Genomic DNA, 24833 nt, shown 5'->3' with positions numbered 1-24833 from the left:
ACTGCAACATAAATTGTTAAAGATTTTCAAAAGTTATATTGTTCACCTCATCAACATTAATACAGTGGCTATGAGGTGAATACAATATGAACGTCGATTACTTAAATCTGGATAAGTATATACATATCTATTATTTTTTGTTTTATTTGTTCAATACACCTTTGTTATATGTATATCCATAAATTATTGATGTAAGTAGTTCATCATCTGTGATAATAATATTACTTACGTATATTCTATTAAAGTATATTTTCAATGTAGGTACTTATTAAAGGAAGCTACTCGTAAGTAAAAAGTACTTATAACTTAAGGTACATTATGATTCTCTGAGTGTAGCCTTGACTATTAAAACTTTGTTGAATACTGCGAATGCTTTTCCAATATCCCGATAGATATTGACTAAGCGTAATGGGAAGTAAAACAAATACCCTACTTCACTTTAGAATGGAACCCCTCTATTCAATTATATTCTCTGTGGGGGTGTAAGTACCTGCACCTGGCCCTCTCGAATGGAACCTTTGTGCATATTCCCAAGGTCTAAACTGCATTCCTAAGCTTGGACCATTTCCCACCACGCTGGTCCACTGTGGGTTGTGGGTTCACATATCTATATAGATGTGCTAAATCTAGATATGCAGGTTTCCTCACGATGTTTTCCTTCACCGTAAGAGCGATGGTAAACCCTCATTTGAGAATAATAATATTAAAGATCCTTTGCTGGAAATTAGTCACATTATAGCAATTAACATTCATACGACGCTGCTTAAGGATTGTTTCGGTCTTAATAACCCTCATACATAACACCTCACTCTAGGAGCTCCTTTCATGCATCCCGGAAATAGATAAAAACCAAATTTATCTAATTTTTCGATGATTTTTAGTCGTGCTCATGCTCACCCAATTTTAATTTGAACTATAAAATAACGATTACAATAATACAAAATGCGAGATAAATCTACCACACTTTATAAACTACATTCTCCATTGTCGAAGGCCATTCGCCTGAGCCCCACAACGCGTGATTGGAAAATAACACAAAGCGGGCAAAGAGCAAAACTATAAAAATCCCTTACATTTTCACTCTTGGTATCCCATTTACAAGCTTTGGGATGTGACGTCACTGTCAAGAGCGCAAATGGGGGTCACGCTCGTCCCATGAGGGTTACTCTATACTGACGAAAAATTAACGAACGAGAGCTACCGTGCAATATGTACGTGTAATACAACGAGATAGAGTCGTTACTCGTCGGGAGTCGGCTCCGAAACTTAGTTTTTCGTCGTGTAGAGTGACCCCCCAGGCCATGACCGACTAGGGTGACCACAAGACATGAGGAAATAACCGTTCGGAAATATCTGTAGTGATCTCGGTTGACGTTAACGTTGAAATTGCCTTATTTACCCTCCACTGAAAATAGTATACGGTTGACATGGCGTGACAAATACAGATAGAGAACCCGTTCTATCAAAAGTAAAAAAAAACAGAATCAATAATTTTGCAGATAGAACCTTATTTACCCAAGGCCGCGATGTGTAAGTTGCCAAACATAAGTCATAAGCATAACCATAACATAATAAAACCTACTCCTTCTTGTTCTTTCGGCTGTGGTGCATTACTGTACGTCTATACATATAGTACAGGTTTGATAGTTTATAAACAAACACTGTAAAAATAAACGTTTTTTCCATACAAAATTATAAAAACTGTAAAAATATACCTACGTTTTTTCGCATACCAAATGGCACACCTAGCGGAAACTATTATTCAACTTTTAGATAATGTATGCAGATGACAAAACAATACGCTAAACTTTTTTCTTTTTCTAAAATTGCAAAACTTGAACTAGAGGCTCTGCACCAAATCTGCAGACAGTTTTCACTATGTTAATTTATTATTAAAAATTTAGCTTCCTACAATGAATATATTATTTTAATACTGCACTACACCGGTACTCACTCTCGTGCCCTCCATACACGAACATTAATCACGAGTAACGCGAGTTCTGTAGCAGACGTATTTTACTAAACACGTCCTTCGCATTTTTTGTTTCTTTATTGTGGATCTAATATAAAAAGACAAAAGAACTCCGCAACATGCGTACCGTGGGAGGCCCTCCAGACCGGATCGGTCTAACAATATAAGGCGGTTCTCACACCGCCACGCACCACGCTGCATGATGTTGCGTGAATGCGTGTCTGAACGTAACTTTTACTTAAGTACCTAACTAGAATAAAATAAATCTTTATTCAAAGATAACAACTTATTATAGTTACATACATGCCACAAAAACAAATGTTAATATGGTTTGACTGTGGGTAAGGAGTCGCACTACATATTATTTATACAGCACGTATTTATGATGTTGATGTCACGTACCTACATACAGGTATTATATACTTATCTCCGTTTATGTAGAAAACATGTAATTTCATCACACACATTCATCATGCATCTAAGTGCGTTCAATTCACGCAAAACGAAGCGTGATGTGTGGCAGTGAGAATCGCCTTAGACATGAACACAGATACAGTAAAACTATAAATCCTGAAAACGGAAGTGGATCCTAACTTATTGTTAAAGACCGTATTTAATCGAACTATTATATTTACTTAAGGACAAATTCGTTGAAAAGCCACTATTAACCGGTATTTTATTTTAAAAATTTATGTAAACGGAAGTAAATAACTGACGATGACAAAAAGTATTAGCAAAATCGCACTCTTTATTTGACAATAAAGAGTGCGATTTTAATAGAACTTAATAGTTCGACTGTAACTCTGAGGACGAGGAAGGCTGAGGACAAAGTGTTGTGGTGCTGATTGTGTTCAGTAGTAAGAGATTGTTGGCTGAAATGCCGCCACAAAGTCTAGCAGCTACAAGCCAACCTCCTACTACTACTAGCAAATCCGCTAGCTAACGCTGCCAGTGAGTAAAATAAGAAGTCAAAGTCAAATGGTTTAATCGACGGACGTAAAATTTTACAATTATTTGTCGATAGTCATCTACCACCATCTCACAAAGGCCCCTTCATTAAGGAGGAAAGAAATGGCGAAACAAAGAAAGACACTTGATTTACACCAAAATATCATTACTACTGAGTTTTACAGCAACTCATTTACTGTTACTGCTATAAGACTGTGGAATGCATTACCACTAAATATCCGTTTTGCCAAGACAATTATAGCATTCAAAAATCAGGTAAAAGAACATTATCTTTCCTCAATCTTGCAATAGTACCTAAGTATATATAATATAAATCTAGATAACTATTTCCTCTGCCTTTTTGTATATCTCGTATGTATGTATTTAAGTATTTATTATAGAAATTGTGAATGTTTACTACTATATTTGTACACCTTCCCACCTTATTCTTTAAGTCATTCCTCCACCCAAAGGTTGCCTGGAAGAGATCGCTTTTAGCGATAAGGCCGCCTATTGCTTTAACTCTACTGTATAAATTGTTATTTGTGTTATTTTTAGTCAATAAAGTAGTATTCTATTCTATTCTATTCTATCATTGATTTTTTTCTCTTAAATCGTCTAAGAAATATATATGTTTTTATATTTACATACGAAAATACGCTTCTAAGTAGGTAAGCTCAATTTTGTCAGAGCACAGGCATTTCTTGTGACCTCTATTTTGGGAAACCCCTTATTTTCCTCTTACTCCCATGGGTCCTTACTTCAGATTTAACATCTTGAGCACAAATGGGTAGAATAAGATTCTGCTAACAAGCAGTTCTGAACATTACCATAACTTTGGATTTGATCCAGAAGAAGCAGTCAGAAAATTTAAATTACATTATGAAAAGAGAAAAAAACGGCTTAAACAATCACATTTTCCAACTAATTAGCCACAGGCAAACACCACTCTTTTACTGATAGCGTTTAAATCAGAGAAGCAACTTTACATGAACGAACTGTAGTATGCCCATCCATATGCTCTCGACTGTAATCCCCAAAGGGGTAGTCAGAGGTGACTCGCACCGCTTTTCGCTGTACATTGTACTCACCGTTGTTGAATGAGTACAATGCAAGTTGTCGGGTAAGTGGGCAACCCGACTGTCAGATGTTTTCAAGATACCTGAAGGCCTCTGACTAGGCTTAACGTCCAGAAAAGAACCACTTGAAATCGGTCACCCATCCATTAGCTGACCGTGCCAGTTGTTGCTTAACCTCTGTGATCAGTTACGATAGCTGAAGCCCGCTCGACTACAGTCGCTTCCTGTAGTATGTACCTATACATATAGTCCTTCCCAACCTGCGTAGAATGATTGATAGTGCGGTCGCATGATCTTGAGTGACACTTTAAATTTATCCTCTTTCCTACCCTCACTTGGCTTAGGATTCAAGGGTATATACGGTAGTAATTTACAGGAAATGTACACAATAACGTTACTCTGTTGATCCTCACGGGCCTTATTGCACAGGAAATCCTATATTACGTAAAATGTTGCGTCATTATGATTGATGGTTTCAAAAATATATGATAATCGGCGGAAAATGGGTAAGCATTTATCCTCTTTCTATAAAGATACAATATGTAGATATTTAAATTAACTTAATTAGTCAACAATATCTCATTCTTCTTATTATGGCGATGACTCTTAATTTCAGTTTTGACTTTGGAAGTATTTTCTTAACTTGTCTGTTTTGAAGGCACCGAGCCAACGAGATTTCATAGAAAGAATAAATCTTGATTAAGTATACAATATAGGCACAGCATTAGTATTATTTGCATAACCAAAATCCAACAGTCTTCGTTCATTTTTAATTCTAGTTATTAAAATATAAAATAAACACACAGTAAATTATGTACTCGTATAATGTCACTTTATGATGAGTAGGTACATACTTAGACAAACTTCCACAAACTGCATCAGCAATTTCGTTGTGCTCTTAAAATATTAGTATTAACGTAATGGTTTATTTTATAGTCTCACTCTTCCTTATATATCAAAGGTCAGCGATTTTTATGATTGCACAACTTTCGTGTCAGTGCTATATAAGGTATTTCAGGGACATAACAAAACCGGAAAAGTTATAGGTTTTGGTCATGCAAGGATGTACAATGTACGTCAGCATTTTCCATTGTTTACTTGTGCTAAATATTCTGTACTGAATGAAATATTATAATACCTGTGCTGCGATCGTAGCAGAATTTCGCAACCAAAGATTAATTTTTAACCATTTCCTCCTAAGGGCCGGTTTTTTGATCCGAAGTCAACTTTAACCATTAGTCAAGTCACGTGTCAAGCATGACAGACACATAATGAATTTTGTTGATTTTTAACTAATGGTTGCAATTTTTGACCTACGGTTGAGTTAACGACGCATCAAAAAACTGAACCTTAGTAAGTTTTTTGTAGGGGTGCGGAGGGGTAGTCCAAAATCGTCGTATCTCCAGACCAGAGTATCTAAGATCAATGTTAGGTATTCTAGCTGAAGTTTGGGTAGTTAAATGACTAATGACTGGTGCTACTTTATAGGCGAGGAAACTGTAACTATCACAGTTTTAGTATAACCACTACGCGTTTTAATAACTACAGGTTCTGATAGTTAACGTAAACTTTGAACGTTTCCGTTCTGTCGCATACAAATTGGCGCCTCTAGCAGATGCATTAATGAAACTTTTGATAGTTTTTTTTTTGTAATTTGAAAAAGAATTTTTTTCATAGCTCGCGAGTGTACTTATACACAGATGACGGGAACGGAATGGAACCTTTTTCGTTTTACTCAAATGGCAAACTCGTACTAGGCCTACTAAGGTTACGCTCTAGGCTGGATGTGCGTGACGATAAAACGAGTAATTAATTAGAGTAACTAAATTTAAGTGAATTTGTGTACTTCATCACACCGTTCCAAAGTCATTTATATTCATCATAGTGCTTAAATACAGTCATAAAAAATATATTTCAACATGCATAAAACACCATTACATACACATTCTTAGGGCTGATTTTTCAATAGTCAGATAAAAGTCTGAGGAATAATTCTGATGCTGTCGCATGTGAAGTTTGGTATTAGACAGTGACAGCAACAATTTTATTCCTCTGATAGCATTTACCTGACCATTGAAAAATCAGCCCTTAGCCAACTAAACCATGTTTTTACTCTGACTACCCCTTCGGGGATTACAGTCCTGAGTATATTATGTATGTTTTTACTCTTACCCGGTAAACGTAATAATTATTAGACTATAAATTAAAAGAGCACATCCTTTCAGTAACATGATTTCAGCGTGTCTGAGTGCAAATTTGCGTACGGCACCTAGAGTTCAACATCTATTTTTTATAACTCAATCAGCACCAAGTATATTAAATTTCTGATCCACCAAATCCTCCGCGCAAAAATCGCTTGAATCCCGTGAAAACATCGTCGATTAAGGTCGCATCTAGTTCGTCGGTGGCAATGTAGAGTTGTGTATACTTTCGTGAGGAGCGCCGGTTTAGTGCCGCCATGCGGATAGCACGGGCCACGGGGCACAATTCGTTTGATCTCGCCGCCGCCGCCCGCTCTATTTATGGCACAAGGACAGGTATGCTCTGTAGGGTGCCCGCACAGGTATGCCTTCGTTTGTCTACTAATATTGATTGTTTGGGCTTCGAGTGAAAGGCGAGGAATGTGGTAAAGGCTTGTTGTCGTGGTTTTATTGAGAGGCCAATTATTTACGTTGTGGTTCAGGCGTCAATGATGAAAGTGAATTTGTTGTTTCATTGATCATCGAAAATTGTGTAGGAAAATAAGCAAACTGTATAAAGGGTAAAAAACCGCGTAGCGCGTACTGTTCGTTGTCATTGTTATGAACAAAAACAGTAGCATGCATAATATTGCATAACTCTAAAACGTGTTTTGTATTGTTTCAGAAAAGCGAGCCACATGTGTACTGGGCCGGCGTGAAAAATAATGCTAAGAAAATATGAGCCCGAAATTCGAATGCGCGAACCCAATGCCTGCCAAGAACTTAATCTCGAAATGGCTGCGAGCGAAACAGGGGAAACATAAACAGCTACCATGCCGCTAGCGACCGTGTAGCCACTAGAAAAATATGAACGCGTCCACATCGGACGTAGTGGTGGCACAGGGCCAGCTGCATGACGTCATCGTACCCACCGCCGCCTACAACTCGGTGCTCGACTTCAACCTGACCTTCGACAACTCGTCAGAGTTCAACTTCAGCGACGGCTCCGTGGAGCACTGGAACGACTACATCAAGCTACTCCAGGACCGCGCGGTCCTCGTGAGCTTCCTTCTCCTATTCTCTCTGACCACGGTTTTCGGCAACATGCTGGTGATCCTGGCTGTGGTCCGGGAGAGGTACCTGCACACCTCCACCAACTACTTCGTGACGTCACTGGCGGTCGCCGACTGCCTGGTCGGCCTCGTCGTCATGCCGTTCTCCGCCCTATACGAGGTTCTGGAACACACTTGGTTCTTCGGCGTCGACTGGTGCGACGTCTGGCGCTCGCTCGATGTGCTATTTAGCACTGCGTCGATATTGAACCTGTGCGTGATATCCCTGGACCGGTACTGGGCCATAACGGACCCGATAACGTATCCGATGAGGATGAGCGGTCGGAAGGCCGCGTTCCTCATAGCGGCCGTGTGGGTCTGCTCCGGGGCCATATCGTTCCCGGCGATCGCGTGGTGGCGAGCGGTCAGAGTCGAGGAGGTGCCCGACTACAAGTGCCCGTTCACGGAAAACTTAGAATACATAATATTCTCGTCGACGATATCGTTTTACTTGCCGCTGTTCGTGATGGTGTTCACGTATTACCGGATATACCGGGCGGCGAGCATACAGACGCGGTCGCTGAAGATGGGGACGAAGCAGGTGATGACGACGCGAGGGGAGCTGGAGCTGACTCTGCGAATCCACCGCGGGGGCACGGTGCGGCAACGCAGCGACGCCTGCCACGGCGCCTGCACGCCAGACGACGCTGACCAGGAACCACTGACAGCTTTACAAAACAACGGCATGTCGCGTTCTTCCACCAGGCTCACCAACGTGACGAATCCAAAGCATTTACCCAAGAACTTTTCGCTGTCGCGCAAGCTGGCAAAGTTCGCGAAGGAGAAGAAGGCGGCAAAGACGTTGGGGATAGTGATGGGTGTGTTCATAGTGTGCTGGTTGCCGTTCTTTGTGGTGAACCTGCTGTCGGGCATCTGCTCGGCGTGCATCGCGCACGAGGAGGTGGTCAACGTGGTGGTCACGTGGCTCGGCTGGGTCAACTCTTCAATGAATCCGGTGATCTACGCGTGCTGGAGCCGGGACTTTCGGAGGTACGTGGCTTCAAGTTATTTATTTATTTTATTTATTGAATTATAGGTATGAATTAATACATAAAAAACAAGCTTAAAGATACTACAATAATTCTCGCAGGATTGTGCGCAGCACCTTCATTTATGTTGTTTAAATACAGGCCAAAAGCGTGAAACAGGAGGTCGTTCTGAACAAATTTCGTTCTACGACTTCTGAAAATTTGTGAAATAATACCTTCTCTCTATAGTAAAAAGAAAAAAATGGTAAAACAGAACTTGTTTAGAATGACCTCATGTGTCAGATCTTTCAGTTTACTGTACCTTTTTTAACACCCTGTTTATATGCGTTTTTACTTTTGATATTTTTCCTCTAATTGCTAAAGCTGATGCGAAAACTTATATTTTTATACCTATTGTACTGAGCTCTAACCAGAGCTTAGGCCCGTCAATTACCTCCGATCCTAGCTTAAATTCGCACATAATCGAATCGTGACCAGCGTCCAGATTTTACTTCCCCATAAATAAAATTACGTTGGTTACGGTTGGTAAAAGCCTCCACTAAATCATTTTACTTTGACGACGCCAAATATTTTCAGTCTCATCCCGTACACTTCAGGGTTATAAATCACACAAATTGCGCTTATTCGCGGTATGTGGAAAGTTCATAGGTATTATGTTATTTTATTACGTACATTCCGGAATTGTTTGACTGTGGCAATGTCAAATTTATGCTATAAATCATAACTGGATACACGCTGACGACGCGACGTAAAGTTGGCCCACTAAATGAATGATTGGACATTTCGACGTTTTATTGTCCCTGAAATAAAACAATATACGATTCCGGGAAAGCAGATTCAATAATTCAATATTGACATTCATCTCTGCAAGCTTCGATTTGAATTACCGTACAAAGTTTTCACGAGGAAATTCCGTTTAGTCCTTATTTATATGCTTCATTATAAATCCGATAATCTGGATCTGGTACGTATTAAAAATTATGATTGTGTCAATTAAAACGTGTCTATCTATCTATCTCGCAGATATTTAACACGCGTAATATTATGAACACTTAAAAACTATCACCTGAGTTAACGATACACGCAAATTATACATTTTGTTTGTAATTAGTTATAAATTTGTAAACAGATATATGACTGAGGAGGAGATGCCTCTAAGCTGCTTTGTCTTTTCTAATTCTTTTCAAAATTCGGAAAAAAAGTGTTGTTGAGTTTTTTTTTTAAGAATTTCCATAATTTGTTCAACTTGATTGCCAGCCAGAGTCACTTTCTTTTGGCTTAGTATACCACTTTTGCAACACCCTGTACATGTGTTACCTAGAGTTATTCACAAACGTATGTAATATGTAGATATCTACCCTAATTCTACTTGGAAATTATTCGGAAAAACTTTTGGAGGGCAATGTTTGTTTTTGTGACAAGTTTGGGAACATGTGGATTTTCTCAACGAACGTATCAATCAAGTTGTTCTTGTTTATTTAAGCAATTTTCTCTTCTCATGCGATAATATATATTTTTCTCTATGTAAATAATGTGAGCGGCAAATCCTTTTTGATAAAGGTCTATCCCGGCATAAGGCCACTAGCTCAGGTGAAGGTGATCATGTGATTGTTTTTGTAGTACGATTTCTTAGATAACCTTTTCAAGGTAAATACCTAACAACTTTTTATTTTGTATGTTTTATAACTGGAATAAAATTTAATAATATTAGGTTAATACTTACTTTACAACATATTTATCAAACTTTAAAACACACTATTTAACATTTTACAAAATATTAATCTACCTAATTATAGATTTAAAACTCACCATGGTACGAAAATACTGCCAATCTTGAATGACCAATGAACGAATTTATTACATCTAAATTCGAGCTATCGTAAAATGCGAGTGTAAACCGTTGCATTAAATATTTTGCACAAATTGTTCTTCAGTGGGGAATCTAATAATATCGCGTCGCCCTTCCCGTGGGACTAGCGAGCGGGGGGGGGGGGGAATCATTCCTAACTGATCAATCTAACTAATATTATAAATGCGAAAGTAACTGTGTCGGTCTGTCTGTCTGTCTGTTACTCTTTCAAGCCAAAACTACAGAATGGATTTGAATGAAATTTGGTACCTATACATAGACCCTGGGAAAGAGCATATGCTACTTTTTATCCCGGAATTCCCACGGGATTTTTTTAAGGCGAAGTGAAGCTCGCGGGCACAGCTAGTCTTAATATAATCATATGAAACACACTTACATACTATAGTCAAAGTTTTGAAAGAGGTAAGCATATATTTTCTAAATTTAAGTAAAGTACCGAAAGTAACTTAGCTGATATTTGTTTGTTTGCAAGTCCAATCTTTTATGCATTACGCGTTTTTATCGATTAGAAATGCCTCGGGTATAATTGCTATAAAATAGTCTTCTCGACAATAAACACTGTCTGTCTAGGGTTAATCACTCTAACGTTTTTAATTTGAATGTAACGATTCTTTCACAAATCATTTCCCATCTGATCACTTAAGAAGAAGCGATGATCAGTTGTGCTAAAAGGCGGCCATAAACGAATTATAAAGAAAATCGCTTGTCGGCCGCGAAGCTCCGGCGGGCGAGTAACAGAAATTGCGTTAGTAAATTAATAATCACGAATATTGCGTTTTCTCGCCTCTTTCGTTACTGTACCGGCTTATCGATAGACGGGGATTTAAAATGTTAATTAAGATACAGTCGACAAAAGAGATATAAGTAAGCCAAAGTTGGTTGGAAGAAATTGATTCTTGGCAATAAGCCCGCCTTTGTATACACTACTTTTAAGTCGATTTTTGTAACTGTTTATTTTAGTATACAATAAAGTGTTTATAAATAAGCCACTTTCGTCTCCGTCGCATCATGTAAGTACTGAAGAGTGATAGGTGGAACGGACAATGCTGTTTTTAGTATCGATAGAATATTCTTCAACCCATCTTTATACTCTGTGACTTTTAGCATCAAACTGATTGCGCCGAAAAATTATCTCAAATTAAACTAATATTATAAATTCGAAAGTAACTGTGTCTGTCTGTCTGTTTGTTACGCTTTCACGCCAAAACTACTGAACGGTTTTGAATGATATTTGGTATACATACGGTCTAGACCCTGGGTTGGCTACTTTTTATGCCGGAATTCCCACGGGAAAACTTTTTAAGGCGAAGCGCGCGGAAACAGCTAGTATAATATAAATATAATAAGCCTTATTTACTTTAAACCGTTTGGTACATTCAATTATAGATAAAAAAAACTTCCTACCTAATAAAAACTATCATAAAACTACAAAAAGTTTTCAAAAGAGACCGTTATATTGGAATCGTTCAATTATAGAAACCAATATCAATTAATTCGTTCGCGTCCACGGCAATATAATTTAGAATTTAACTAGAAGTTTGCTGCGAACAAAAAACGCAGAATCCCGTCCTAATGGAAAATCTTCGATTTGATGAGAGCCCTTCCCTGAGCCACTCTTCGCTGTTTTATTAAAGAAAGCTGAGTTGAAAACGATTTTTATTTGCATAGTCTAATATTCTCCAATCTAAATTATTTAATAACTACATAAGTAGGTAGATAGTTTTATAAATAATAAAAAAAAAATACTTAGGCTTTGTAAGCTACTACTTCCTACGTTCAAATCCAAGTGTTAGTTACGTAATTAATCAGTTTGTGTATAAGCTGTGTAACTTATGTTCTTGTGTGTGTACAAATAAAGAGTATTCTTTATATGTAATCAATATTTCAAAATTAATAATCTGAACTAAAGATTTTTATCTCCAATTTAAACATTTTAAAATGAGATCTAATAGATAATGAAAGCGGGCCACAGACTAACGTAATAAGACGAGCTCAGAAGTTGGTCCGTCCACTCCCTTATCATCACAACAAACCCATTTTGTTGGCAAAATGGCAAACTTTTGCACCGAGTTTCTAATTTAGACTTTATTATGCTGGTTTTATTCGCTTTAGATGTCTTAGTTTGAGCGAGGCGTCTTCAACTCTTCACCAAAATATGTTTGGTAGCAAACAATTTTAGTACTTTTTAGGATAGTAAATATCCACCAGATTTTAACTATTACGTAATACACACAGGTCGTTTCTTTTATCTTGAATACAAAAAAAACATAACTGACTGCACAAAATTATAAATTGGCTCGAAAACGGCCACACGGTCCGGTATTAGGCAAACCTAAGCAGAAATAATCATCATCAGCCTATCTTGGTTCACTGAGCAAAGTAAGATTAAACACTTGATAGATTAAAATTTCCGTACTCAAATATTATTACTGACTTTCGTAGTCGATAAAAGAAAATGATAATGCGAAAGGAATTCCAGACTTCTCCCCAAATTCGGAATAGCGCGCCGTCGCGACGGCCAGGTACAAAATTAAACTCAGTTATGTGAAATTTGCGAGCAATTTATGTCGGTCCTTTTAAAATCAAATGAATTCTGTTAGTGGCAATATTTTGTGTTCCACATTTTCAAACGGAAGGTCCGAATTGTGTGTTAGTTATAAATCGTTTTATTGAATCGTGTTTCATTCATCACTTTATGAGCTAATGGCTATTCGGTCACGCCACCGCTGGGCTAGCCTACAATTTTATTAGCCGAGCGAAATGGCCGCAAGTTATATTATTATTACATTTGTAAAATAAATTTCCATACAATTATAACAATTATTGTGGCAACGTCAAGTGCAATCATGTGCTAGCACGCGTTGGAATAATGTTAATTTTATTTCGCACCAATTGCCTACCGTACTTAAAATAAATACAGCTACGGGGTATAAAATGCAGAAACCAATTTAGGCTTGAAAATAATTAAAAATTTTACACACGACACTAAAAATTAATCGAATTGAGTTAGCTTTGAACTACCTACGTATACAGTATAGATTATGCACGTACTAGGCAATAACTATTTTTTTGCTATTTAAACTTTTATAATGAAGTAGACTTTGATAAACAATATTTTATAATGAATGCTACAAATGATAAAAAGTATACGTCTCGACGAATAACACCTCACTTTAAGCGAGTTCTTACTTTAGAAGATTTGTGACTTCATTCATTGATAAATACAATGGTTGTCATTAGGTTGAACTTAAAATTGATCTCGGTGTGAATACTAGGAGCATTTTTGGAACAATAATAAAATAACTGTTATATTTAAACATTATTTGGAATAACCCAACAACCATAAATATTCTGCTACCGAATTTAATTATGAGTCGTTGACACGCGGACAACACGCACGCTTCTCATAAAATAAACATGCTTTGTTCCCTTGAGGAGTAGGTGTTACCTCCGCTATAAACTAGAAGTGCATAGTTGAGCTGCACCTAATTTTTCTCTGATGCTATGTGTCTGGTTGTTGTTTATCTACCTATATCTATTGTATCCACCTTTTTTATTTAATTAATTTTGTCAACTGTCTGGTACTCACAAACTCGAGTATGTATGTACTATAGGTATGTACTTATAATGTACTTTGGGTTCTACATTGACTATTGCGATCCCATTGTGATCAGCCAACAGCATGGGCGTCTATAACAGTTAGTTAGCATACATAATTATGTATCAGGATTATTTATGAACAATTGATAAATACCTACTACTAATAAATTAAAGTAGAGGTAAAATAGACAATCCGGACATCTATTTCCACAGACAAGATACAAACCACAAACTTATTACTGCCTTCGTTAGAAACGTATGTCAATATTTTTTTACAAAACTGAGTCGTTACGCCTCCACGCGTTTCTATTTTGTAGCGAGCACCGATGCTGTATTGAATTTCACAAAAAGCTCAAAAATGTTAGGTTCTAAACGAGGAAATAGTGTCCGCGAGCTAAACCCATAAGCCGATTGCGATGGAACAACAGCGGGCTGTCAAACCGTCATGCCGTATTGAACCAACAATAGATAAAGTTTCATGTGTTGAACGATTTTTAATGGACAAAACTATACAGGATGGGAGTTTGAGTAAAATTCCCGTTGTCAGGTGAATATCCGGTTATTAGTCAAGTTCGAGTCAAACGTAGCATCCTCTGATTTTTTATTCAGTTAACATTGTTTGTTGAAAGTCGAACCACTTGTGACACTCGTAAAACTGACCGACGGACAATATATTTTTAAATCCCATCAGCATATACCTACGCAATCGAAAGGCCTCTCGATCATCTTAAGCTCATTTTCTGCAAAACATTCACAGTACTTATCGATACTATCCATATATTGTTGTAAATAAAAAAAAATGAAACAAGATACTATCGATAGTATCGATGCTGTTTACCGATTGCATACTATCAAACCATCGAAATTCCTTAAACTATGGACAGACTATCGATATTGGACTATAGGACCACCCTGTACATTGACTGACAGGTGTAGCTCAGCGGAATACCTCGATATCGAGTTCAATCGCCGTCACAATTTGTCATACAGTTGCAGCTTCGAACGGTTTTCAAACTGCATTCAATATTCGCAGTTAGTTAGCAGTTTTGTTTGGTGGACTTACGTAGGTTTCGCTGTGAATTGTGAATTTATGTGTTCAATGTTAAATATTAAAATAATGAAAAAAATATATTATGAAATATTACATTCAGATTGCGTCATCATAGTTATAATAAATCTGTCCTGTTAATAAATTCATCTGTTATTAGTGTTATTTCCATTACCATGTAAACATTTGTGTGGAATGGTATGAAAACCAAACTAAGTGTTTTTCAGGAAATTGCGACGTTTTGTTTTCTATAATATACAGGATGTTGCGAAACCGATGTGTGCAGCATGTTGTATCTAAGCCCGGCAACAACCTGTATATAAATAATCATATTTCACCGTCGCTATAAAATTTCTAATTTGCTTCGAATATTGCAGCTGTTATTAACTGGCACAAGTAGCTCATAGTCGTGACATTGTTGTGAATTAGAAACTACGGGCAACATTATAATTAATTTATAGCCCCTTACTACATTGCATGAGGTATAAAATATCAGTTTACAAAGTATTATAATGTACTTACTTATCTACCTATCTAGGTGAAAATTATTAGTATCCTACCTAAAGACCTAAAATACAATGTACTTATACTACAATATACTTGCTAGTGAACTAATTAAGTATGCCAATTATTCTTTTTTATTACTTACAAACAAATTAACTTATATGCACACATATTATATTTCTAAAGTACCAACAAGGTTTCTTATTCAAAACCTTTAGCTGGCATGTCACGATGACTATATATACTTATTATTCCATGCTGTGGGTTTTCCTAGCTTCATAAATAAACAATAACAACAACTTCAGTATTATCGGGTACTAAGTACCATAAAACCCATTCAGTATGAACATTCGAGACCACCTTTTAATATGATAAGATTGAAAAATTATTATAAATAAACAAAAAACCCGACTGCACGCTAAAAAGATGAAAACAAGCCCCAATGTTAATGGAAAGTATCGCAGGCGGGGACCAGCAGAGAGTTCACCATTTAGCTGAATGTTACCTAGATAGGTTGATACCTTGTGTTGTGGTCAAGTTGGTCCTCGCCTGCGATACTTTCCATTAACATTGGGGCTTGTTTTCATCTTTTTAGCGTGCAGTCGGGTTTTTTGTTTATTTATAATATATTTTTTATTTGTAACTTTTTAGTTGTTTTTATTTTATGAAATTTCATGTCAGTAGTCGTGTTTCAGTTTATGAACATTTTTTATTTCAATAATTTTGGTATTGTGATTTAAATACCTACAATATGCATATTTTTGTAATGTGCTAATCATGCCCTTTCATTTGATACACCATACGGCATAGTTGGAATTATTGTTTTTCGATCATCACTTTTTGTCCTCAAAATATATCAAGTCGTTTAGGCTACAGGAGGGAACAAAGAAACATACATACATACATACATACAAACATACAATCGAAAAAAATTACCCTCCTCCTTCGGCAGTCGGGTATTAACACCAAATGAAAGCAAAAATTTAGATAGAATGCGGTGTCAACGTCAAAAACCACAGGTCGATGTGGTGGGTGCCGGGCTATGTGAGGTCATTCTAGCTTTACCTTAAAATAAACAACGAACGACGACATGCTATTGGTGCGTTTAATGCAACAATATAGAGTTGTTGTTAGCACTGCAGTGCGCCGCAACTTCGTTTTACTAATGTTAGAGTCAGCCCCCTTCACGAAACGGTAACATTTAGGGTCAATTCAGACGTACCACAACCACACCACAGCCACAACCACACCACAACCACGCCGTGTGGTCGGGCGTATATTTTGTATTGACAACGAATAATCCAATTCACACGTGCCACATTTTGCCGTTGTTATCGACCACCTGTGTAATACGACCACATCGCAACCACATCGCAACCACAACGCGACCACATCACATCGCTGCACACGACGACGTGGTTACCACATCGCAATGACAGCGACAACGCAACCACATCGACATTTTGTCGCTGCCACAACGCAATTTCAAAAAGTCGCTGTCACACTATTCACACGTAACCACAGCTTGACCACATTATGTCGCTGCGACGTGGTGTGGTTGTGGTACGTGTGAATTGACGCTTACCTAATGCGACTATGTAGAGTTATTTTTGTTCATTCTATTCATATTGCTTCCCAAATAGCACACAAAAGGTCAATTGCAGCCCCGGCAGTTATAAAATAGACTGTAGGTAATAGATTTTCCTTAATGAGTTCAAAGAACAAAAATAGCAAGCAATTAAAGTTAAATAAACTAGCGAGATACTTTGCCAAATATATTCAACGTGCACAAATATATTTAAATTTTAAAACAAAGGGAAGATATTATACGTGTAGATTTGCATAATTCCATATCCTCACATGGAATACAAACGAAGTTTTAATGAATTTATCATACCTAAATTATACAATTAGATTTATCGTTCTACTGACAAATTCTTGGAATATATCCTGTGATTTCTAACCCCAGCCGAAAAAGAGAGATTGTATAAGATCAATATGTGTAATATTTTGTATATTTAGTTTAGTATATATTAGTAGGTACTTGTGTGTTTGTGAAACGGATGGGCTCTCACTCTGATCCGTTTAGTAATTGTGGGTCAAAAGATCAACAGACCGTTAGACTAGGTGACATAACATGTACTTAAAATGTGAGGGAAGTCCTAAAATCTAGTAGCAAGCGCTAGTGTTATATTTACGGCAAGATACATATATCGGTGGTTAACCAATGTTGCGGTCACACAGGAACAAACCCGGTGCTCAGAGCCCAATTAATTTAACCCGTTACATTAATAATGTAAGCGGACATAAATTACGTAATTTTAAGCCACATTTACGGCGTTACCGCGCGAAAAAATTGCTTTATTGGGCAGGAAATACAACCGTTAATCTCAGCAACGTGGGACATTTTAAGGGTTAGGGTTTGCACAGTTTAAAAAAATTAAATTGCCTGGGTGTACTTAGCCTCGACCAGCGAAGCATGAAGCTTAAAGTATTTTTTGATACAAGAATTTCATAAATTCAGACTGAATTTTCGGAAAACCAGATATATTCAAAACAAACTTAATTTCTTCCTAACGCTAACTAATTATTTACGTAGGTAACTGTTGAAGATTTAACGAACCAGTAAATGATTTATGATTTTAACATTCTAAGTATTTGACTTTACAATTTTGGAATGGCAAGATAAACCCAGACATTTTGAATAAATACAAAACGTTTGTTTTCTTTGCGATGAATTGATGACGTTTCCGCTCCATTGTAAACAATTGAATATAATTGTATATAAAATACCTACATAACATTTGTAAAAAGTCCTTATGGAAAGGTACGAGTAAGGTATACATGTAATACATGTAGGTATGTACTTTGGTGCTTTTAGATGAATACCTCAATTGCGTTCAATAATGTACTATGTAGCTGTAACAAAATAATACATGTCCTTGTTTAAAATGCGATTTTGCCTTGTCGATCGCGAGCTATATCAGACTTTATGTCTATTGGATTTCTCCAAGATTATCTTCGAATCGCTTCCACCTCGCATCGGATATTCCAGGCACGTTCTAAAAAAATACTCTTTCGAGCACGCCTTGTATGTTTTCACACATATTTTATATGTGCGAGAGTTTAATAAAACAATGTAAGGACTTATTTAAGAAAGCATATTCGATATTGTTGTTTTAAGGGTTCCATACCTCAAGAGGAAAATAGAAACCCTTATAGGATCACTTTGTTGTCGTTCTGTCTGTCTGTCCCTTTTTCTCAGAAACGGGTAAAAATATCAAGCTGATATTTCACATACATACATACAAATTTACGGTCCCAACAAAGTAGTAAAATAAAATATTGAAAAATAAACTTTTTGTGGTACTTCTCGTATACAAATTAAGTAGGAATGTTGGATGTGGGAGTGGTGATATAGGATATCTTTGAATAGGTCTTTCAAAAATATTATAGGTATGCTCAAACCATTTTTTGATTCAGTGATTGGTTTACGAAATATTAAGCTTCAAAGTGCAAATTTTTATTAGACTCAAGTGCCCCCCCCCTCCTCTACTGTCTAAATAGTTGGTCCAAAAATATTTAAAAAAAATCACGGATGTATGTAGTAGGTACATATTATTATGACGAAATTAAAAAGAAAACTATCTCATGTAAGTAGACTTGTACGGAACCCTCAGTGAGCGAGTCCAACTCGCACTTGGTTGTATAATACTTACATAATTAAAATTATTGGTTTAAATATTTTATTACGTAAGTATATTCAGCACAGTATACAAATAAATCAATCAATGCCATGAAGAGGCCCAAGAATTAGAAACATAATATATACAGATAATATAATTAATAAAATAATGTAAAAGTTCTCAGTAAGTATAGTAAGTTTTTAACAACAAATTGGGGCACTTGTGATGGAGAAAAGGGTAAGGTCAATAAACGGTGGTGCGGGCTACATCAATTTACCTTTAAAAGATCCGTCCCTCAAGCCTGTATAAAACCGACCCCTTTTAGTGAACAAGTACCTTCTATCTATAAACCCTTTAATTTCACTTGTATATATGTATAATTGTATATCCTATTGTGTTTATGTATAGTTTTAGTATTTTTTTGAAAATACAACTAATCGATATGTTGATTCAATTTACATACTTGAGGTTAGCCGAAAATGATAAAGAAGAAAATGCAAAATGGCGAATGGCTTACCTGATTTTCCTGATTTTCCTGAAACCAAGTTAAACACATTGCACAAAATATGAAATCTTAATCATCATAGTGATCTGATATTTGGATGTTTACTTATTAACTTATACTTAAAGTGCGTTATTATGAAATTTTAACACTTACTTACACTTTACACTTGTCTTAATTATAAAAAGTGAAGCATAACTATTTTTCTTTCCGGAAAAATCTTTCACTTTGAAAACCATTTACCACAACGAAACAAAATATATAAATATTATGTCGGTTATATAAATAAAACCAAAGAAAATATGCTTATTTGTGTTAAAAAACAAATGTAAACTGATATTTAAATAATACGTCTGATACGGCGTCCCCAAACTTGTAATTACAAAGAAAACAACGGACAGATCCGGTCCTGAAAGAATGAAGATAAAAACGTCCCAAACAAAAAGTTCGCATTTCGCCTCATACCTACTCGGTATTCATGCCTTCCGCCTTTTTATTATTATCAAAATAATATTCCTTTATATTTTTTTAAATTACTTTGTCGGAGTGAATATTTGGGTTAGACTCGACCTAAAAGTTTGGCTGTAATAGAGTTGACGTGTTTACAGACGTACGGAGAAGTTCCGTTGGTATTAAAATGTATTATGAAACAGATGTTCTTTCTCGAGGGTTGGTCCCGTACTGAAAGTAGCTTACATGAACAGGATATTGCAAGGGAGGCGAAAGTGTGTGCCATAGGGTGTCATACTAAACAACCTTTGTTCTAGGACTCTTGAAAATTCGCTAAAAAATATTTACTTTATCATGGAAGAAGCATAACATCTTGTATTATTTGTTATAATAATAAATAATAATACTTGATATAATTACCTATCTTTTAATATAAATGCACACATAGGTGCCTACTATCAAACATTAAACATTTATGATGTAAACTTTGTTAACGTCGTACATACGGTTCTGTCAGTTTGATTCATCATCTACTGTTTTTACATATTTCAATAGAGATAGCACGCCCACCTCTCCCCACGCAGGGGTGTTTGTGTAAGCCGCTGCTCAGTAGACATCCTCCTACACAGTCATTACAAATAAACTCCCACTTTGCTTTACTGAAAAAATATAATGAAAAGTAAGCACGTAGCCGATATCTTAGATTCATTTTATTTTAAAAAAATGTTTGATAAATTTTCTATAATAGAAAAGAAAAATCGTTGGTTTATCCTTTCACGGCGACAAACCCTAGTGTAGCTCTTAAATGTTTGTTACCGGTACGATATAAAAAAGAATACCCTATCAATGGGCGTTAAAGGTTTATAGTTAAATAGGCACTACCTAGTACCTACACTGTACTGATAATCAAACGCCTTTTTTAAGAAAAATACAAAGAAATACATGTGAAAACCCCTTGTAAAACTATAAATTATGCAGTTAAGTAAATATTTTATGTGAATTCATTAATTTAATTCATTACTACAGACAATTATTGTGAAATTGGCAAATTAAGCTTAAATAGAAAAGCATGGCTTCCAAATTTTAAGAATGAAAGCAATTGATATTAATTGTGAGCCTTTTCGCAACCTCCTGTATAAAAACTTTCTTACCTATTCTTCAAATAAAACATTTTAAGCAATATGTGATAGGCTGAATATGTACGGAATTCACATAAGCATACCATCTCGATCTAAATGTGGTCTATAACGGAGAACACTATTAACATAATGCCTTCTTAATTCAGGGGGTCACTCTCTAAATCTACGATCGAACGAATATGTATTGTCACGCAAACTTCACGCTTAATACAACGACAGAAAGCTGTGGTTAGCGCAGCTTGGAAGCTTAGGAAATACAAAACTACTGTGGTAACCACGACTCTATCCCGTTGTATTAAACGTGCAGATTGCATGACACTTCTCGTTCGTTCGTTCGTCTATTCAGAGAACCCCCCAGGAATCCGGGTATTACCGCCGCTCTTAAAGTCACATGTAGATTTGTGGGTTTACCAAACGCATACGACCATTTCTCGATAATGGCTTTTATTTTCTCATAATTTCAGCGATTTATAAATCTAGAGATAATATACCAAACATTAATTCTTAAATGAACCATTATCTATAGATTTTGACCAAAATAGGTAAGTTGATGTTATTTTTATCGTATAAGATTCATTATTACTTTAACTAATTAGTTTTATTAATAAACTTCTCTATCAAAGGATTTTTTCCATAAACTGTTTATTTATATCGTACATAATCAACGACAAGAAATTGTTAAAAAAATATGAAAATATTATATCTGAGAAAGTGGGAAAGGGAAGGAAATCTTCACTTCAGGCCTCGTTCACATGGAACAAGCTACTGGAAACTGTTGTTAGATGTGTATTTTTATGTGACATCAAATATACCTAGGTACAAAGAGGTTATTTACGAACGAGCTACGGTAAAACCTCATGTTGTTTTTTAATTGTAGTATTCAGTTACTACATTTAAAAACAACATGTTGCACTGCAACTGCGTCAGTGTTGGATAGTTTTTAAAATACACGCGAATGAAAAAAATCAGTAGTAATTGATTGTGCTGATTTGCTACTGACACCACCACCGACAGATTGGCAATTAAGATTCTATAACTGCCAGTTTCTATAACTCTATCTACAGACGACTGGTAGTAGCTTATATACTATTTTGACACAATAAAAATTACAACCTGTCAAAATCGTATGAAAGTAACTACCATCAAATGTCATCGGTAGATAGAGTTATAGAAACTGGCAGTAAGCAGCGGCAGCGTCGCTTGTCTGTCAAAAATCTGTCAGAATCATACAAGTAAAGTCATATTTAACAAGCGAGCGACGCTACTTATGGGTCGTTAATAGCTAATGTTTGGTGGTGGTACATTATAATTATTCAACGTAAACGAGGCACACTTAATAGGGTTTTGAAATGACGTCACAGCCTGGAGCGTTTGAGAAGATTAAGTGTCCCGCTCCCGGCAATGATCGGATTTGCATAGAATGCGCCCTCATACTAATTGTATCCCGTTTGTGCCCGGGCGGAGTTTTATCTATGCGTTTGTAATAGCAGCAAGTCTATAAATATGTGGGGTGACATCTCACTGATCTCACACAGGGCTATCCGACCCCAAGCTAGGCAGAGCTTGTATCGGACAGCTGATATATCTACACAAATACATAGATACATAGGGTAACGTAACGTACCTTGGGACGCTTGTACCTCGGGACATTGATTGTATTTTAAAAACCGGCTAAATAAACACATTAAAATTCTACCCTAGGCATAGTATCTTACTCGCTTGGCAAAACTAGTGAGTCTCGTGATCATACCAGCATCTAGTGTGTGGTGAAGACAGCATGAAGTTTTTTGGAGTCAAAAGTAGCTTTTGTATAGTTTTTTGTGTTGCTTTATCTCATTAAGGCATGCTCAAAATAAAGACATGGATATCACGTATAACTTTTCAGTTATTTAATATTATGACATGGCAATAATCTGAAAGATTCCTATTAATTAAAAATAAAGATATTTAAATTTTGGTTAAATATTGCTTTTTGTACCTTGGGACACGATTAAATTTGTACCTTGGGACACTGTTTCCTATGGCTTTGTACTATGGAAAATGCAAACATCTAAATAACGCCTTATATCTCTGATCTTATTAGTGCCAGAGTGAAACTAGACAGAAGAGAGATATAGTAAATAAATAAGAACAGAGATATAAGGCGTTATTTAGAAGTTTGCATTTTCCATAGTACAAAGCTATAGGAAACAGTGTCCCAAGGTACAAACGTGTAACGTACCTTGGGTCAAAACAAGCATTTTTACTTTTATCTTAATTTAATAAAATCTGGCCACACTAAAGCTTAAGCACAAATACTAGTGATAATAGATTATATATCCTACCGAATAAAGAAAATTTCACATTAATATCTTAGTTGTACGCTGCGATAGCTTCATTCAAAGTTGGGGTAGTCGAAAATGTCCCTAGGTACGTTACGTTACCCTACATATTAAATATAAATATCAACACCCAAGAACCGAGTGCAAATATCTGTTTTTAAACAAATATCTGCCCCAGCCGGGAATCGAACCCGGGACCTTCGGCATAGCAATCAGGGCCACTAACCACTACATTATTCGACCGTCAAGTCTATTGGCCGCTGACGATATTAATACCTAGGAATAATAATATATGAGGAGGACATCTAACTACAATTTCAAATGTCTGTGTCTGTGATACTTAAGGGAAAAAACATAATAATAGATAAAATGTTGTTACTTAGGCCTCATACAAAATCTAAGGCAGTGCGCGGTTTGCGTTTTTTATGTAGCGTATTTTATATAAAAATATGATATATTATGAGTTTATATGGTAGAGTATAAATTATACTTCTAGCAAATAAAAATAAAATAATTAGTAAGCATACTCACATGGTTGTTGCACTGTCCAAATTCTACCTTGAATACCATAGGTACCTACTTACTTTTCATCCCAAAAGGTCTCCTTTACACTTTAATCCCGGTTTCCTTATTAGGTCCGTTTGATGTTAAATTGACCGGTACGGATGTATAACTGGACGTCCGGGCAAAAGTAATTAAGGGAGTTTTTCGTAGAAAGTACTTACGTAGGTATGATGTTTTATGTAGAAAAGCGCTTTAAATAGCTCTAACCTAAAGCCGCCCCGGCATTCTACACAAAAAGTTGTATAACTTTTGAACGGCTTAGCTGATTTTTATAAAATGGGGCTAAGAACACTCGAGGAAACATGAACCATAACACCAAAAAATTTAAATCGGTTCAGCCATTTGGGAGCTGCTTATCACCCCTTCTTTTCCGTAGGAGGTAAAAAAAATACCTTACCATCGGATTAACAATTATGAAAACTATTGGAAGCACTGCAGAGTGGACAATTCAAATGTTCAATCCATTTGGATAAAAAATGTGGCGTAGTTAAAAAATAAAAACGAATTCCTGCAAAACACATTGAAATTGGTCTATCGTCGTTCTCTTCTTTTTTCTGTAAAAAAAACTATTTTAAACTATATGCTGAACAATAAATATTTTACTATATAATTACTTTAAAATTTTCTTTGTTTTTTAAAAACTTAACCCGTAGATTGCTTCTATAATGCATTGTTACGACATGAGCACGCAACACCGAGCCGCTAGCACCTCCCGAGCCGCCATTATAATATGAATACCGCATACATACTGCTCTTCGTTAGCTCAGAACGATTTTACGTACGTACATACAACGTTGTTCTTGGGTTAACGTAGTCGTGTTCTCCTCCAAACTAACTAACTGGCAACTGTGTTTCCATCAACTCATGCA

General features: G+C 36.3%; 1 protein-coding gene across 3 annotated transcripts in view; it reads left to right on the top strand.

Moving 5' to 3' along the window:
* Positions 1-6868: 6868 nt before the first annotated feature.
* LOC105389013 (dopamine receptor 2) overlaps positions 6869-24833 on the top strand; it is a 42626-nt gene continuing 24661 nt past the window's right edge. For all 3 annotated transcript variants that reach the window (XR_007266461.1, XM_048622116.1, XM_048622115.1), the window contains exon 1: positions 6869-8281. Coding sequence is in view for 2 of the 3 variants with exons in the window: in XM_048622116.1 (XP_048478073.1) it covers positions 7047-8281 (1235 nt within the window). In the remaining variant the exon portion in view is untranslated. The remainder of the gene's footprint in view (positions 8282-24833) is intronic.

The sequence above is a fragment of the Plutella xylostella genome, chromosome 7 (genome assembly GCF_932276165.1).
Source record: "Plutella xylostella chromosome 7, ilPluXylo3.1, whole genome shotgun sequence".
Lineage (NCBI taxonomy): Eukaryota > Metazoa > Arthropoda > Insecta > Lepidoptera > Plutellidae > Plutella > Plutella xylostella.
The sequence above is the reverse complement of the archived record's forward strand: the minus strand, read 5'-3'. Positions and strand labels throughout refer to the sequence as shown.